Genomic DNA, 17,755 nt, shown 5'->3' on the forward strand with positions numbered 1-17,755 from the left:
CACTCAGTCTTCAAGGCCCAGCTCAAATGTCTCTTCCTCTAGGAGGCCTTCCCCACCCCCAGGGCTGAGCAGGTGGCTCCCTCCCCTGCGCCCTCCCAGAGCATTTCCCATGATGCGTCGCAAAGGCTGTTTACGGGTCTGACATGGGCCTGGCGGAGCTCCTTGAGGACAGAGCCCTGCCTTATTTATTTTCAGTCCACAGAGAGAGGCTCAGAGAATGTGAGAAGGTGGAAGGAGGGAGGGAAGAAGGAAGGAAGGAGGGAGGAAGCAGAAGGAAGGAATGAAGGCAGGAAAGAAGAAAGGAAAGGAGGAATGAACAAGACAAGCAAAGATATTGGAGGACAATTCATTCTTCATCCATCCACTCATCCATTCATTCATTCAACAACTATCTGTTGAGCTCCTAGCAGGAACAGCCCTGCTTGGGGCCCTAAGGACACAACTAGCAAGCTCAGGTGACCGGTGACCTCCTCTCAGCATTTCCAGGTGACTTTGGTGTGTGCCTGTATACGTGTGCTATACATATGTGTGCAAAGCCTTCTGTCTGCAAGGGCTTGCTGCCGGGGCACCTGTCTTCCCTGGGGCCTGGTGCTTTTAGCATCTGTCCCTGGATCCTGTTGCAGCCAGAAATAAGGCTGTAAGCCACGACAAGGCAGGGACGATTCTCGTCAGCTGAGGCCAGAGCTGGCTGCAAGGCACACCCTGCTTGTTGACCGCCGACGGCCTGCACCGACACCGACCACTCAAACTCTCAGCTTCCCAACAGAGGTGTTAATCTTGAGGGTCTGACACTCCCTCTTGCCCACTGTGGTTCCATCTGTCAGGTACTCCTAGGGGAACTCGAGGGGCTGTGGGGAGTGGGCAGAGGAGATGAGCCAATTTCCAGAGCAGAGGAAGAGCTGCATAGGGACGTCCAGGGAGTGTGGGGCCTAATGGAAGCCTGGATCCTCAGTGGGGAGGGGAGGGATTCTAAGCTCTGGGTTACAATGGGTTCAATGGGGAGGGGGTGGCTAGGATTCAAGACTGGGGGCAGGAAATGGCTCTGCTCAGGACTCCAAGATCTTTAGGCAGTAGACAGGGCACCTGTCTGTAAAATGAGGGATCCTTCCCAATGTCTGTGAATTTCTGTAAGAAGAGTATTTGTTAAGAAACAGATCCAGGGGCCATGAGTGCTAAGTTGTCACAGCTGGAGCACTCTCGACCATCTCATGCTCTCACCCTCACCCCAAGTGCATGCCAGCGTGCTCATGTTTGCATGCAATTTTAGGGGGTCTGTGGATGTCCTAAAGCCCACCTATGGATCCCCACGATCTAGCCTAACCTCTTCATGTGACAGAGGGGACACGGAGACACAGAGTTGGAGACCTACTTGCTCCCAGTGACAGAGGGAGTCAGGCATATCGGTCGGACTGCAGGTTATCCAGCTCAGCGCCCATCGACCTGGGTCCCAGGGTGGGTGTGGGGGGTACAGATGGAGACAGATTGTTTTTCTAAAAGAAGGCGTGTAGAAAAACCTAGAAGCAAAGCAGAGGGGCACAGGAGTGCATAGGCAGCCAGGAGGGCAAGGGGGCAAGTTAGGGAATGTGGACTCGGGGCCTGCAGGGCTTCTCTGGGACTTTGGATCTCATTTGATTTGTAATCTCCTCCAAGATTCCGAGACATGCCATGAGATGCTAACGGGAGAATGGGGGAGGAGGGAGAGAAGGGGCGAAGGCAGAAAAGAGCACGATGTAAGTTAGCTGAAGGATGTGGGAGAGGGGATGGGCGCGATGGTTCTCTCAGCTTCCTTGGACCAGCCTGTGCCCTCAAGCCTCAGAGGACATGAGTCTGGGAACATGAGGGGAGGACCAGCCTTGCAGACCAGCCTAATCACCCAAGACCCCTCTACCCTCTGTCTTAAACCTCCAGCTTCTTTCAGCCTCTGATTAGAGCTTATCTAAGTCAGTGGATGACAACAGTCTGAGACCCCCGCCTCCCCTAACCCTAATGTCCCAGAAGCTAGCTCAGTGAGTGAGTGCTACCCTAGCAACATGGAAGCAGATCTGTGTGACCCTGCATCTCCCTCACCCTCCCTGGACCTCAGCTTCCTCTCTCCAAATCAGACAGCCCTTGCCTGAGACTTTAGGGTGGGCCAAAGCTATTCAGGACTGGGGCTGGGTGGACCAGGGACTGGGAGGTCTTGGGAGGAATGGAGGCAGCCTGGCCCATTTTGGAGAGTCTCTCCTCCACAGGATGATCCCCAAGGAGCAGAACGGACAAGTGATGACTGCCATGGGGGACCTCACTGGACCAGGTAAGGGTGACCCAGCCTTTGTGTGTTCCTCAGAGCCCATCCTTTCTTGGTCCCAGAACACAGCCGCTCAGGCTTGCTGGCCTCGGGCCTGGGCAAACAGATTTGAGCTCTAGGCCAGCCCTGAGGGAGTGTCTGTGGAATCCGCCGCCTGGCCTGGGAAGCTTCCCGAAGCACTGGGAGGGGCCTTCCCCTGATGTCTGCACATCCAAGAGCTGAGTTTGAGTGCCCTAGACTGGGCCCTGGCCCCAGCAAAGTTCTTACCTCAACCCCAGATCGAGTCCAAGCTCCCCACACACTTGCCCTTGTTTGTTGTAACTGGGGGTCTCACTGAACCCCCATGGCAAGAGACAAGGGGTCAGGGGCCAGTACGGCAGAGCAGCAAGGACAGGCTTCCCAATCTGACTCAAACCATCTCACTTAAAAGCCGATTCATCCAATGGATAAATCATCTAAAACACATTTTTATCAACTTTATAAGACCTCTTCCGGAACTCTTGGTGTAATTTTGGAGTCTGTTTATTTGGCCTACTTTAGAGCATTTCAAGTATTTTAAAAAACAAATTCAACTAAGTCAGGGCTCTCAGACTTTAGTGTGAGCTGTAGCAGCATGGCATCGTTGGTTAAAAAGGCAGGTTCCCAGCATCCACCCCCAGGGATTCTGATCCAGGGGACCTGGGGAGGGGGCCATGTATTAGCCTTTTAGATTATTACCCAGGTAATTCCAATGCAGGCGGGCAGTAAACCAAGCTCTGAAAAACCCGCGTCTAAGGGCAGTGCTGCAGCTTTGCCTCCTTCATAGCTCTAAGAAGGCCTTAATGTCGTAGGACTTTATCTGTGAGTTGTACTTGAAAGCTGTTGTGTATGTTCTTGCCTCCCTTTGTTGTTGGTGTTCTTTCTCTTCTTTTTCATTTCACGATTTTTTTCATTTCATGATTTTCATTTCCTGTGTGTTGAAATATGCAGGCTTTGGGAGCTACTGATGCTCTAACTAGAAGAATCAGGCAATGCATTTTCTTTTCTCTTGTCTAAGTAATTAATTAGTTACAGACCCCCCAGATATTGACACACGTCATTTACGCCAGACTAGAAATATATGAATTGTTGACTACTGCTCGGGTATTAATTAAGGACAATTTTGAAACTAAAGAAAAGTAGAAAAGAAAAAAATCTCATGATCTCACCACCAAAAGCTAGCCGTTGTAGAAGAACAATAATAAAACACTAACCGTGACTGAGTGCTAACCACGTCTCAGATACTGTGCTAAGAGCATTTGCACTTTATGTTATCTAACCTCACAAAGACTCTGTAAGTTAAATATGATTATCTCCGTTTTGCAGACAAGAAAACTGAGGCTCAGAGAAGCTAGGAAGTCACATATTTAGTAGCTGGTAGAGCTGAGATCTGACCCCAGATCTTTTTGTCTCCCAAAACTGCTACTTTACCACATACTTATATAAATAAAACATTTATTTTATGAAATATTCAGACAAAACAGACATGAATGACTTTGAACGTGAAAGTTCCTCACAACGGAACCATCTGGAGATAACCATTGTTAACAGATTTGTGTAAATTCCTCTTCTGTTCATATATAAACATATTTATATAAAAGCATATACATGTGGGCTAAATACCATACACTGTGTTCTTCATTGTAATTTTTTTTCACTTAGCAGCGCACCACAGACTTCTTTCCACCCTAGTACGACTTATCTCACCATCTTCCCTCCCCTGGCTCCCCCAGAATATAATATGTTATATACATTTATACACACACCCCCTCCCAAGGGTGGTCACGATGAAGGCTCACCCCAGGTTGGGACCCTGAGGAGTAGAGCCTGAGGATTCCTGGACAGGTGACTTATTGAGGTCTCGCTCCCAGGAGAAGGGAAGTGACAGAAGCAGGATTGGGCAGAGATAATTGCTCAGTAAGGATGTGAGCCCCAGAGCATGAACTGATTGCCCCACAGAATTCATCCCATCTTCCACAAGGGGGCCGTGGCAGCCTCTACTCACCGGGGCAGTTCTCTGCAGAAGGTGGCCGTTGTGAGCTGTTAGTCACTGATAAAGAGTGTCTGGGCAGCATCCACCACAAGGCTGAGCCCCGGTTTTCACAAGTTGAAACCTCACTGCAGTAAACATCCTTGTACGTCCATCTTCAGACATGTTTATTCAACTTTTCTCCCCAAGAGTGAATGCCTAGAAATTGAATTGCTTAGTCAAATAGCTTTTTATTGATAGTTTTAAAAAATATGTGTGTGTATATATATATATATATACTGAGCTCAGTTCATCTGACTAGTATTTGAGAATATGTTGCCAGCAGACTTCTATTATGTATTTAGGTATAAATAGTCTTTCACATTTTTAAGTATGCAGTACATTTTCTTGTGAAAAGACAAAAACAGTGCAAACAATTTGCAGCCCTCCTCCTTCTTATGTCCCATGAGCGGGCACTGCTAATATCTGGCATGTCTCCCTGCAGATCTTTCAATGTATGCATAAACATATACCCATCTTTTAAAATACATGGGTGGGATCTTAGAATGCAGATTCTTCTGAAGTTTACTTTTCCCCCCTCTTAATCTACAGTGGGTTTCTTTCTCTTCCTCTTGTAGAAGGTGCTCTCTCTGTATTTGCTGAAAGAAAACACGAGCCTCCTTTTTTTTTTTTTTTTTTTTAAGGCTGTTTAGGATTCCATTGAAAGGAATGGAGTCACAGCACCTGAACGGCCCTCAGTGCTGCTGGTAACCACATCCATCTCCCTGACCCATTCACTCGCCCCTACTGTTCTCTGAGACAGTTTGAGCAACCTTTCTTCTCAAACCTCCAGTACCTCCCCCACCTTCAGTCTCAGCTAATGACCTTGCTTCTTATCTCACTGAGGAAAGTAAAGTGTCTAAAAGAGAACTTCTGCAGCTCCCTCCACCACATCTGTCCACGTGTTTGCATCTATGTCCCTGTTCTCAGTTTTCCTTCCTGATGTGATCGGTGCACTCTCCCGGCACCTGTCAGAAGCTAACCCCTCCAGTTGGGCAGCGGACCCCCTCTCTCCTCTCTCTCTTGCTCAAGGACATCCCTTCAGTAATCCTCCCCTCTCTCTGTTGCACTGTCAGATTTTCTCATCCGCTAACACACATGCTATTGTTTCTCCCTCTTTAAAAATAAACAAACCCCTCTTGCTCCCACAACTGCCTCCAGCCACGCTCCTTCAGAGCACAGCTCCTCAAAACAGCTCTTTACCTTCTTCCTCTCCTTTTCTCCTTTTAACATTAAGCAACTTCCACACACACACAGAAGTAGAGATTTCAAATCCCCACGGCCCCCCTTTTTTCCCTGGAGTCCAGAGCAAATCCCAAAGAGCATGTCATTTCATGTCTCAAATATTTCACAATGCATCAAAAAGTAACAAAAAGGACACTCCCTTACAGGCCACAAAGATATTAGCACAATGAACAAAGTTAGCAATATTGATTTAATACTATCTAATAACCAGTCCCTTAGTCAACTTTCTCCGATTTTCTAGTTTGTTAATGAGGATCCACGAACAATAAGAGCCACTTTTTAATTGACGTAACAATGGCTGATAACATAATAGTTTCATATATAAAACATATGTTTCTATTTCCCCATTCACCACAGCGTGCTTGCCACCAAAAGGCTGGTTTCTGCCCATCACCACACAGTTGATCCCTTTACCCACTTACCCGTCCCCTGCACCCCTACTCCCTTCTAGTAACCACTCCTCTGTTCTCTGCAAATACGTTTGTTTTTGTTTGCTTTGTTCATTTATTTTTTGATTATTTGTTTGTTTGTTTTTATATTCCACATGTGAGCAAAATCATATGGTACTTGTCTTTCTCTGTCTGACTTCACTTAGTTTAATACCCTCAAGAGCCATTGTTTTTCTTTGTCTCTTAAATCTCGCCTTAATTCTAAAATACTTACCCCCACCCATTTTTCCATTTCATTTACTCCTTTGAAGAAACCAAGACAGCTGCCCTACAGAATGTCCTGCATCCTAGATTTGGCTCATTGCTTCCTCGTGCTGTGGTTAAGCTGTTCCTCTGTCCCTTTTCTCTTGAACCCTTTCCAATAAGGCTTTCACAGCCAAATACCTCACAGGAACTGCTTTTGTGGAGATAACCAATAATAACACCATGTTACTAAATATAATGGCCAATTCTCAGCTCTCATCTTACTTGATGTATCAGCAACCTTTGAATCCGCTGATGAGTCCAACTCCCCTGAAGTGCTTTCATCGCTTGGTTCTAGGACACCACACTCCTGAGATTTCCTCCTACCTGGCTGGGTGCTTCTTCCCAGGCTCCAGGGCTGATACCTCGTTTCCTCGGTCTACACGTTGGAGGCCCCTGGGCTCAATCGTTCAATCTCTTTATCCATCCTCATTTCCTTGGTGATCTCACCCAGCCTCCAGGCTCAAAATACCATTTATAGAGCTGGAATATGAACCTATGTGTATGTGATCGTAGAGATGACAACTCTGGCCGTGCTGCCCGGAGGTGCCCCCTCCTACCAACACCCACACCATTTGTCATTCCTTTCTTCCAAAAGGCTTCCCGTTTTGAGCCAACAGAAAAGGATGCATTTTGCTGGTGGGGAAAGCACAAAGGATGGGCCCCCAAGCTACCGAGGACAGTCATCATTCCTGGAAACCCTCTACATGGCTATAATGACTGGTCCTAACTACAAGAAAAGTAATAAATGTAACCGTCTTCATTAAAAAACAACAGCAAATGCCATTTGTCCTCTTGAGATGCCTCAATGTCTATGTCCAGGTCAGTCTTCTCCCGTGAACACTAGACTCACAGCTCCCTCTTTGGCACCTCCACTTGGATGCCTGTAAGGCTCTTCAAACCTTATGCCCAGTTTTGGAGACAATTAGGGGAGTTTGAATGTAGACTAGGCATTATATAAAACAAATCCATTCACTTGGAAAGGTAGACATCTTTAGATGATAAAAGCAAGTGACAAAGTATCTATGCTATGATTCCATTTTGGTTAAAAACTCACATATGAATATATAGTCACTGGAAAAGATATGAAAGGCTAAATAAACACTGAGGTGTTCACAGGTGTTCTACTGGGTGGTAGAAAATGGCATTTTCTTTTTCTCATACATCTATATTTTCTAACTTTCTTCAATATGATGTTTTTATAATAATAAAAGGCTATTTCAAAATGAAAAGAAAAAGTGTCTAGGACTTCATGCCTGGTTTTTCCCCACTCCTACTCCTCCAGCCTTCCCATGTCAGGGAGCAGCTGCTCCATCCTCCTCGTGGCTCGGGCCAGAAGCCCTGCTGTCACCCTCCATTCCCATGGCCTGCCTTTAAAAGATATCTACAACCTGAACATATCTCACTAGTTTCACCCCTGCGGGCAAAGAGCTGCATGGGAAGTGCCTGGAATCAATACAACTGGCCAAAGAATATCTGAAATGATGCTCAATTTCACTGAGCATCAAATACGTGCAAATTAAACTTGGGGATGTCATTTCTGCCCATTGAGTAGACAAAGATTCCACCCCATGTCGGCAAGTATGGGGAGAAATCGGCATTCTCATACAGAACGGGTGGAGCTGTGAGGAGGTCCTCTTAAGAGGCAGCAGCCCGAGCTCGCTGAGGGTTTGGTAGTTAAGAGCTCACTCTGGCCTCTCCTGGCAGTCCCGGTGCTGGACCTGGGCAAGAAGCTGAGCGTGCCCCAGGACCTGATGATGGAGGAGCTATCACTGCGTAACAACCGAGGATCCCTCCTCTTCCAGAAGAGACAGCGCCGTGTGCAGAAATTCACCTTTGAGTTTACAGCCAGCCAGCGGGCGGTGAGTAAGCCCACATTGTGCTCACAGGCAACTGAGGCCCAGAGAGGGCCCCTCGTTAGCCTAGAGCTAAACAGCCAGGTGAGGACCTCTGGCCCCTCTGGGGGTCCCTCAAATCCCAGCCGGGGCAAGCTGTGATGTTGCCATCAGACTGACCCCTACCTTTCTGTGTGATCCTAGAAAAGGGTTAGCTCTTTAGGCATCTCTCCCCAGATACAAAATATAAAGTGGACTGGGCCGGATGAGCCTTGGAGTGAAGGGACTCTGGCTTCTACAAAAAGTGCAGAACAGTCAGGTGCTCAGGACTGAATCTGCAGCAAGCAGGATTTGGATTGGACCTAAGCTTGATCTAAGAGAGAAAATGCAGGACCCTTCTCTTCTTCCCACTGGAAGAATCAAAGGCCATGAGACAGTCTGCTGGTAGAGAAAGGAGGCAAGAGTGGTTTGCTCCCAGGCTTCAAAAAGGCGGCAGGCAGTCTGAGGCACTTCTAATGAACTCAAGGGCCTTTCATCCTACTTCACTCAATTTCTGGTGAGACGGGAGGGGATGAGAGGGAGCGATGTGGCAGAATAATAAAGATGACCAAACACCTACTTTTGCTACGTGCCTTAGGACAGTGCTAGCTAAGCATTTTACATGTATCATCTCATTTAATGATCATAGAGTGATACCATTATCATCATCTCTATTTTACAGAGAAGGAAACTGAGGTTCAGAGAAATTAAGCATATACCCAGGGTCAATACTATAATAGCAACTAACACATATAAGAGCACGTCTCTGTTCCAGGCACTGGGTTTAGTGCTTTACACTATGAATTCATCCCCCCAGCATCCCTGGGAAGTGCGCTCTAGGATTATGCCCCCACCACTGCCCACTTTTTAGTGGAGGGAGAACTCTGGACCCTTGTCCTGCTGAGCCTCCCTGTGGTTTATTTCTCCCCCTACAGACAGTGGCTGGAAGCACCAAGGGAAAAGTGACCGGAACAGCAGAGCCTGGGATGGTGAGCATAGAGGGAGACCCCACAGGTGGGGAAGCCATGGGGAAGGGGCGAGACAGCTCAGCTTCCTCAGCCCACTGCCTCTGAGCTCCTGCCCCTGTGCCCAGGTTGCCAACAGCCCTGAGGGGCAGAACTACCGCTCTGAGCTCCACATCTTCCCGTCCTCACCAGGGGGCACTGAGGATGCCCAGTCTGCAGCCTTTCGGGTGGAGAGCGCCCACAGCCCCAGCGCCCTGGCGCCAGGTGAGTGGCCTCCCCCCATCCCAGGACCAGGACTGTGGGACTGGAGTGAGGATGTGCTCCGTGGCAGGGCAGGAAGGATACCCAGTGAGCGTCTAGCTCACCTCTTTCCCAACACACACTCACACACGCACCACTCCGCATACCCAACAGAAGCCCAGAGAGGTGCAGCAATGCAGCCAAGGTCACACAGCAAGCCAGAATCCAAACCAAACTACAGTCTGCACCCCAACTCATGATTCCCCTGCCCTAGTCCTTGTCTCCAGGGAACAACTTTGGCATCACATTCCAGCCCCTCCCCCTACTCCCCTTTTCTATCTCTTGACTTCAGACCCCTAGACAGTGTCTGTGGGGTGGGGAGTGGCGCCGAGCGAGTAAGGAACCCAGGCTCCCTGCTCCACCCCTAGGCTATGCTGAGCCACTGAAGGGCGTCCCACCTGAGAAGTTCAACCACACAGCTATCCCCAAGGGCTACCGCTGCCCGTGGCAGGAGTTCATCAGCTACCGGGACTACCAGCGCGAGGGCTGCAGTCACACCCCCAACCTGATGCAGTATCGAAATTTCAACAAGTAAGGGGCGGCAGGCTTGGGGAGGGTCCTGGAGGGAGGATGGGCCAGGAGCCGGCCACAAGCACTGCAGGTGGTTTCTACTTGCCAGGCTCTGTCCTAATGTCCTATATGTTTATTGAGCTCTTGCTGAAACTCAGTAGAACTCTCCCCTTAGCACATAGTTGGTGCTCAATAAATGTAAAGGAATGAATCGGTGAATGTGGCACCCATCTTGTTGGATCCTCCCCCTACAACAGGGTGGGGCAGGTGCTACAATTTTTCCTATTCTGTCATGAAGAGTATTATCCACAATCTGCCCCCAAATCACAAAGCAAGGAAGCAGCGACAAGGCGGGGATGCAAGTCTAAGTTTGTTCAACGCCAGAGCCCAGTTTCTTGTTTTGCATCACTGCTGTGTGCCACCTCCTTGATGTGCGCATCCTTCGAGGTGCGGGTCCTGCCCTGGATGAGGGCCGCAGGTCTATCAGTCCTAGGCCAGCTCAGCCTTTTCCCCACTTTGATCAATGGTCTGGAAGAGGCCTGGAAAGTGGCCTTGAGGCTGTACCACTGTGGGGAGTGAAACACTGAACACCAGAAGTGAGACCCACAGAGCAGTGGCTCATAGTGTTTAGAATGTGGGGCCTCGACAAGAGCTTAATACCATCTCTGCAGCTGGCTGTGTGATTGTTGGCAAGTGACCGAACCTTGCTGGGCCTCCATTTCCCCACCTGTAAAATGAGACTATTATAGTAGCTAGTTCATAAGATGGTTGTGAGGCTGGCATGAGACACCAAAGGCAAAGTTTCTAGCAAGTGATAAGTTCTCAATAAATGGTAGCCATCACTATTCTTATTCTTATTATTATTCTTATTATTCTTATTATTCTTCTTCTTATTATTATTATTATATTTACAGGTTGAAATGATGGCTGGAAAAGCCAAGAGGGGAGAACCTGAAAGGGATGACTTTAGCATTCTGCTCTGGGGGCCTGAATTATAGCAGTCAAGGCAGGAGCTTGGCACTGGAGGAAGGGCCTGGGCTGAGGGATGCGTTTCAACTGCAATTGGCTTCCTCTGTCTGATGCTATTTCTGAAAAATGCTCCTCTGGCTTGGGCTGCATTAAGTGAGAACGAGGAGGGTCTGCAGAGAGGAGGCCACAGTCCAGCTCTTCTGGCCCCTGCTCAGACCACACGTGGAGGCTCTGTCTGACAAAGGCAGACAGATGGGCTCCAGAGTCTGGCTAGGCCTGGAGAGCAGGCCCTCTGAGGGAGGGCTGAAGGAACTGGCGGTGCTGAGCCTTGAGAAGAGACTGCTCGGGAGGGCTGGGACTGCCCTCAAACAGCTGATAGCCAGGGAGGACCCTGACGGGGAAGAACTGGGCCCAACAGGCACTGTGCAACCATGAGCCACTGGCAGACATTGCGGGGTTTCCTGCCAGGCAGGACTGTGCTGTCGCTCCTTCTGGGGCCCTTAGCCATGTCTGTCCAGCTATTTAAAACCCTCAGCAGACATTCAGTACTGGTAGCCAGCTTCCAGGCTGGCCAGTGCAGCTCACAGCTCCTCCATCTCACACCTCAGCTATGACAGGCCGAGGCACGTTCCCACCAACAGCAGGAGGGTCTTAGGGAGCCCCGAGCCCAGGACCCTCCTGGGACAGAAAAGGCAACTGAGGCAAAGAAAGGAGAAACAGCAGTGTTGGTGGCCAAGCCCTGTTCAGGATCCAGGGCTCTGGGCTCCCTGTCAAGGGCCCAACTGTGAAGCCTGCTCGACTTGGAAACTGCCCAGCCTGTTCCTGCGGGGCCTGGCTGTCGCCACCACAGCTGGGGTGGTCCAGGCAGAAACATTGTCCTGGCTGGAACCCAGGCTCTGGCCCAAGGTTTGCCTTTCTACCCTGGGGCAGGCATTCCCCTCTTTCCATTGGTCCCAGGCTACAGGGAAAACGCTACATGAGCAATGCTTCTTATTTTCTTAAAATTAAAAACTAAGTAAAAAATCATGTACTTACATTCTCTTAAAAAAAATAAAACCTAGGCAACTGCAAATAAAGATAGGTTCCCTTTGTTCCCCATCCTCCAATCCCAGCTCCCTTCCTAAAGGTAACACTGTTGTTAGGTTAGTGTGTATGTTTCCAGAACATTCTCTACAAGGGAACATTTTCTGTGTGGCATTGTTTAGTGTGTGTGTGTTTTAACGCTTTGTATTTGCTTGATTTTTTTCACTCAACATTATGTTTTTGAAATCTCTTTTTAATATATAGAGCTCTTTCCCTTCCTTTTAAGCTGCTGTATAGTACTCCACCATGTGAAGCTATGACATATCTCTTATCCATTCCTCTGCCAATGGACATATGGCTTGTTTCTGGTTTGTCACTAGCCACTGCTCATATCTGCTTCCTTACATAAGAGCATGTACCTCCCTAAGCCACAGGCTTGCAGGTGGAGTTGCTGGTTGATAGAATTTGCACATTTGCAGGTTTAAAAGATCCTGCCAAATTGTCCTCCAAGGTAGCAGCCCTAATTTACCCTCCAACCAGCAGTATATGAGCGACACTTTGCCCTACCACCTCACTAACTTTTGCCCCATTACCAAATTATTTCTTCTTGCCAGTCTCATGGGTAAGAAATTGCATGTCTTTGTTGTAATCTATATTCCTTGATTCTCAGAGTCCTTTCTCATCCTCCCTTCTCTCTCCAGTTTGTGATATATTGTTCTAAGGGGAAGTGACAAGCGGAAGGAAAAACCTTATTCCAATTCCACTCCCATCTGGACCTACCTGACTTAGGGCGAGTCTAGAGTGTTGCCTAAAACAAGCCAATTCTAACTCTGAAAACGTCACTCCTATTTTTAAGCAACAAGCCACCCTGAGTAGGGGCAGACTTGGGAATATGCAGAGCTGCAGAAACCTGTTAAAGATAGCACAAAATTTGCTGAATAGCAGGGGAAACTGAGGCCAGAGAGAAGCAGGGAGGGGGCTGTACATGATGGCCCACATGCCAGTGTTCTGCCCTCCCTGTCTCACACAGCCCCCCTCTCCTGCTGCTTTTCTCTCCCCAGGACCCCCGTGCCCTTTGGAGGACTCCTGGTGGGGGAAGCCACTCCGAGGGCAGGTACCCCCTTCGTCCCAGAGCTCACCAGTGGCTTGGAACTCCTCCGCCTCAGACCCAGCTTCAACAGAGTGGCCCAGGGCTGGGTCCGCAGCCTCCCAGAGTCCGAGGAGCTGTAGCCCCAGCTTGAATCTTCAATCCCCCATCCCAGAGTTTGAGTAACATCTGGAGCCAAGACTTGTGGACAGGACTTCACAGTTTACAAAGGGCCATCACACACAAAACCTTCTTGCACATCGCCTCGACGGTCCCAAAGTTCGGTAGTCCCCAAATGTGGTATGCTTCACAATTACCTGAGAGTGTTGTTTCTAATACAGATTTCTGGCCTGTTCCAGACTTGCAGCATCAGACTCTCCTGGGCTGGGAAGTCTCTACTTAGTAACCAGTACTCCCAGGTGATTCGAGTAAAACTTGCCCCCGGTTCGTATCTTTAGGAATCCAGACCACCAATGACTTCACGTCCATGCGTCCACTGTTCCCTGCTCCTGTGCTCCATCTCACACTCCCCCAATAACAGGAGGCTCATTAGCCGCCCACTGACCTGTGAATCACTCTGAGAATTAGAAAGTTTTTCCTTTTACTGAGACACAAGTGGTCTTTATCTAGTCATGCCATTAACATTTACTAAGCACTTACTGTGTGCTAGACACTGTGCCAGCCCAGGGAGAGTGTGTTGGGGCCTGGGGAGGAAAAGACAGATTTGTAAAGGAGTAAATCATCTAAGATTTCCCTAAAGTGTGCTAACTGATGACTGAGGAACAGAGCTCCGTGAAGCAGAGGAGGGAGTGTCTAACCCTGGTGGCGGGGGCGGGGGCGGGGTGGGGGGAGCAGGTTCTGAGAAGCTTCCCAGAGCATCTGAGTGGACCTCAGAGGAAGAGAGACAGTCCCTCAAGGCAAGAGGGTGCGAGGGGGAGGGCATTCCTGGCAAGTGGACCGCTTGTGCAAAGGTGTGGAACTGACATGGGTACAGGTGTTCTGGAGAAGTGGGGGCGATGTCAGAGGAGTCGGGGACTCCTTAGAGGGCCAGAGTCGGGTGCGCTGCACTAGGGAAATGGGGAGGTTCCTAGGCTGGGGAGTGAGGGGTCTCGCTGGTTGCTGTGTGGGGCACAGATTGGAGAGGCGTAAGGAGGGAAGCCAGGAATCCTTCAGGGAACAAGGCCTGAACTGGAGAGGCGGCTGTGGGGTTGGAAAGAAGGGGTACCCCAACACCTTACAGGACAAGTGCAGAGTGGGGTGCTGACAAGGACAAATCCTCTCCACCCCCTTCCACTCACCATTCAGAGCAGGCCCCAGGGCAGATCTCATCCTAGTCGTCACCAGGAGTAGCTCCGCGTCTGCCTGGCTCACTGGGGAGAGAAAGCAATGCGCTTCAGGTGGTGATGATGATGCTGGTGGCTGCTTTCTTTCTATTGGGCGCCTCAGTGCGTGGGCTGGCGGTAGGTCCTCTGCATATCCTATTTCTAATTCGCAGTACAACCTGGAGACAAAGTTACCTTCCTGTTTTACAGGCGTGGATACCCAGGCTCAAGAGGGGCAAGTGACTTGTCCCGGGACAGAGCCAAACTGGGAATCTATCTGATTCCAGTAGATGTTTCTCATCACCCTGCTGGGCGGCCAAGCCACTGCCCATTCACTCTGGAATCACCTAACCATGGTGCCTTACTCTAGAGTTTAGAGGTGAAGAGTGCAGGCTGAGGGGTCAGACTGGATGCGGAGGGTTCTGAGGGCTGCTGCTGGCTGTGTGAACTCAAGCAAGTCGCTTCTCACCTGTGGGCCTCTGTTTCTCCACCTGTAACATGAGCACAAGAATAGAAGCCCCTGCATAGAGTTTCGTGAGCATAGTGATGGATGCGTAATAAGCAATCATTATCAGATTTCATGCAACTGCTGCCCGGGGCTGGGTAAGAGGTTCTTGCAGTGAATGCAGCTTGAGAAGAAGGCTCATGCAAATGTCACTGCGGGTGAGTAAAGCTGAAACCTGAAGGAAAGCTTCTGATCACGGTAGGGCTCCACTTGGACATGACTTACCTCCTTCGCCAGCTGCCTCCCTCTGCCTCCTCTGGGGAAGATGAGAAGGTCAGGAATCCAGCTGCCAGGGTGCATGGGATAGTGGCTGCATTTTCCTTTTGCTCTGGAGTTTCGCTGTGCCCCACACAGACTCAAGGGGCCAGCAGCCTGACTCTTATATTTGCTTGCAACTGATGTGCTGTCTTAATTTGAGGGCTGCCACTTAAAGTTATGTTTCCATATGCCAAAAGTCAAACATTCAAGTGTCTGGAACCCAGAAGAGAGGATCTGGATTGCCTTGGGTTGGCTCTGCTGTGCTCTGGAGGGTAATGGCAGCCACCAGGTACAGCAGAGGAGAGCCTGATGGGGAGTCTGCTGCACCCCAAAGCTAATTCTCATTCCTTTCTTCTTCGGATGTGACTTTCGCCAATGTTGTTTTTTTTTTTTTTTTTTTAAATGCTTATTGTAAAAATAAATAAACGAAGATGTAAAATGTGAAGGTATCTGCCCACAAAGCTCCTCCCCTGCACGTACATAGACCTTCCACCCTCCGGCATTCTGCCCATTCCCACATGCCAGAGGCAACTGCTGGGAATGTTTTGGTCCCTCTAGAATTTTAGACTTATCTGAATAAATACATACACATGTATAGATGCGTAAGTACAAAGATATGCCTTTCTTTTAATGCTACGATATTTGTTTTTCTGTATTTTGCTTCTTTATTCAACAAGTAGAATTTGGATCCTGAAAAAGGAGGTCATTAACTTTTCATTTGGGAGTCTAGCAAGCCCTTCATGTAAACACTATACTTCTGCTGTTTTTGTTCTTTATATAAATGAAATCATACAGTAATATGGAAATGAAAAGGGCTGAGAATAGCCCAGACACTGGGAAACCTGACATGAGACATGAAAGGACTACAGTTACATGCAACAATACAGATGCATCTCAGAAACAAAATGGTGATCAAAGGAAGACAGATATACAAATATGTGTTTATTGATGCAACGAGGTGTTTCATACAGAAGTCAGTATAGTGGTAACTTAGGAGGAAAGAAAGGTTTGTGATTGTGAAGGGACAGAATAAAATGCTTCTGAGGAAAGCTGGACAATCTGTTTCTAGATCTGAGTGACTGTTACATACATATTCACTTTAAAATATTTAGTTTAGTTGTACATCTGTGTTTATGCACTTTTATGTACCTGTTACATTTTACCAAAATAATATCTCCTTTAAAAAAGTTAATGGACAGATTAGTAGAGTGCATCAGATGTACTGAAGAAAGAATTAGTGAACTAAAAGTGCCCACATGCATCACAGAGAGGTAAAGGGAAGGAAAATAGGGAGAGAAATGAAAAGACATGACAAATAAAAGGAAAGTAAGTGTCCAACAGTACTAACAGGAGTTCCAGAAGGAGTTTAAAATGACTTGGGATTTTCCAGATTTGATAAAAGACATAAATTCACACAATCCTCACCCTGTCATGAGAAGGACAAATTAAAGCCACACTGAAGAATCACTGTAGTGAAATGGCAGAACTCCACAGTCACAGAGGTATTTCAAAGGCACCCAGAAAAAAAGGTTAGATTACCTACAAAAGAACAACACTTAGAATGACAGTAATAATGGAAAAATACCTTCAGGAAGTGAGGGCAAAATAAATTAATTTTCAGACAAATAAATATGACGAGAGCTTTCACTAACCCCTGAAAGAACTACAAAAGAACATGCTTTGCGAAAGATCAACAAAGAAAGTACAAAATCTAAGAAGAAATGGTGACCAGAGAAATCAACTCAAAAGACATCAGGAAGGGTGAAAAAGAAGCCAAAAAGAGGCACATAAAATAAAGGGGTATAAATACATTTAAATATATCAGGTATCACAATCAATGCAAATGCATGAGACTCACCAGTTTAAAGACAGAAACTCACACATTGGATAAAAAGTAACTCCAGCTCTGTGCTGTTCACAAAGCAGCACGCCTAAAAATATGACACAAAAGTGAAATAAAGAAATGGAAAAGGATAAACCAGTTAAATCCTATCCCAAAGAAATGTGTGCTAGCCATATTAACATCAAAGGAGACTTTCTGGCAAAAAAAAATTCTGTGATAAATATCCTTATATCATAATAAACTCATTATCACAGGGGAAGATTTAACACAATTCTTTCAATTGTTGATTGGTTATCAGACAAATAATGAATAAGGATATAGAAAATTTAAACAATCAAGTGAAAATGGAGAATTCTGCACCACCAAATTAGACAATATTCATCTTCAACTACCTGTGAAACACTTTTAAAAATGAACACACAAAATTAAAGACCTTTGTGCATCCCCCAAGGTTCATAGCAGCACTATTTACAATAGCCAAGACATGGAAACAGCCTAAGTGTCCATCAACAGATGACTGGATAAAGAAGATGTGGTATATTTATACAATGGAATACTATTCAGCCATGAAAACCGACAACATAATGCCATTTGCAGCAACATGGATGCTCCTGGAGAATGTCATTCTAAGTGAAGTAAGCCAGAAAGAGAAAGAAAAATACCATATGAGATCGCTCATATGTGGAATGTAAAAAAAAACAGAACAGAAACAGACTCATACACATAGAATACAAACTTGTGGTTGCCTAGGGGGTGGGGGGTGGGAAGGGACAGACTGGGATTTCAAAATGTCGAATAAATAAACAAGATTATACTGTATAGCACAGG

At 47.5% G+C, this 17,755-nt stretch overlaps 1 protein-coding gene across 2 annotated transcripts; it reads left to right on the top strand.

Annotated features, from left to right (window-relative positions):
- The first annotated feature begins 134 nt into the window (after positions 1-134).
- On the top strand, positions 135-15,633 carry MYOZ3 (myozenin 3). 2 transcript variants are annotated; one of them, XM_010991157.3, is made up of 7 exons: positions 135-486; positions 2,232-2,293; positions 7,979-8,133; positions 9,081-9,134; positions 9,239-9,374; positions 9,779-9,941; positions 12,974-15,633. In XM_010991157.3, the coding sequence occupies exons 2-7, from the start codon at positions 2,233-2,235 to the stop codon at positions 13,140-13,142; spliced, it is 738 nt and encodes a 245-aa protein (XP_010989459.1). In that variant the 5' UTR covers positions 135-486; position 2,232; the 3' UTR covers positions 13,143-15,633. The 2 variants fall into 2 exon arrangements, with proteins under 2 accessions (XP_010989459.1, XP_010989461.1); XM_010991159.3 differs by lacking the exon at positions 135-486 and adding an exon at positions 495-824.
- The last annotated feature ends 2,122 nt before the right edge of the window (positions 15,634-17,755 follow it).

The sequence above is a fragment of the Camelus dromedarius genome, chromosome 3, assembly GCF_036321535.1.
Source record: "Camelus dromedarius isolate mCamDro1 chromosome 3, mCamDro1.pat, whole genome shotgun sequence".
Classification (NCBI taxonomy): Eukaryota; Metazoa; Chordata; class Mammalia; order Artiodactyla; family Camelidae; genus Camelus; species Camelus dromedarius.

What these genes read in the sequence shown, in the direction of transcription:
- MYOZ3 (XM_010991157.3), top strand. Translation starts at nt 2,233, where the DNA reads ATGATCCCCAAGGAGCAGAACGGACAAGTGATGACTGCCATGGGGGAC. An exon ending in TTACAGCCAGCCAGCGGGCG is followed by an intron (nt 8,134 to 9,080) that starts GTGAGTAAGCCC and finishes CTCCCCCTACAG; the next exon opens with ACAGTGGCTGGAAGCACCAA. An exon ending in CAGTATCGAAATTTCAACAA is followed by an intron (nt 9,942 to 12,973) that starts GTAAGGGGCGGC and finishes TTCTCTCCCCAG; the next exon opens with GACCCCCGTGCCCTTTGGAG.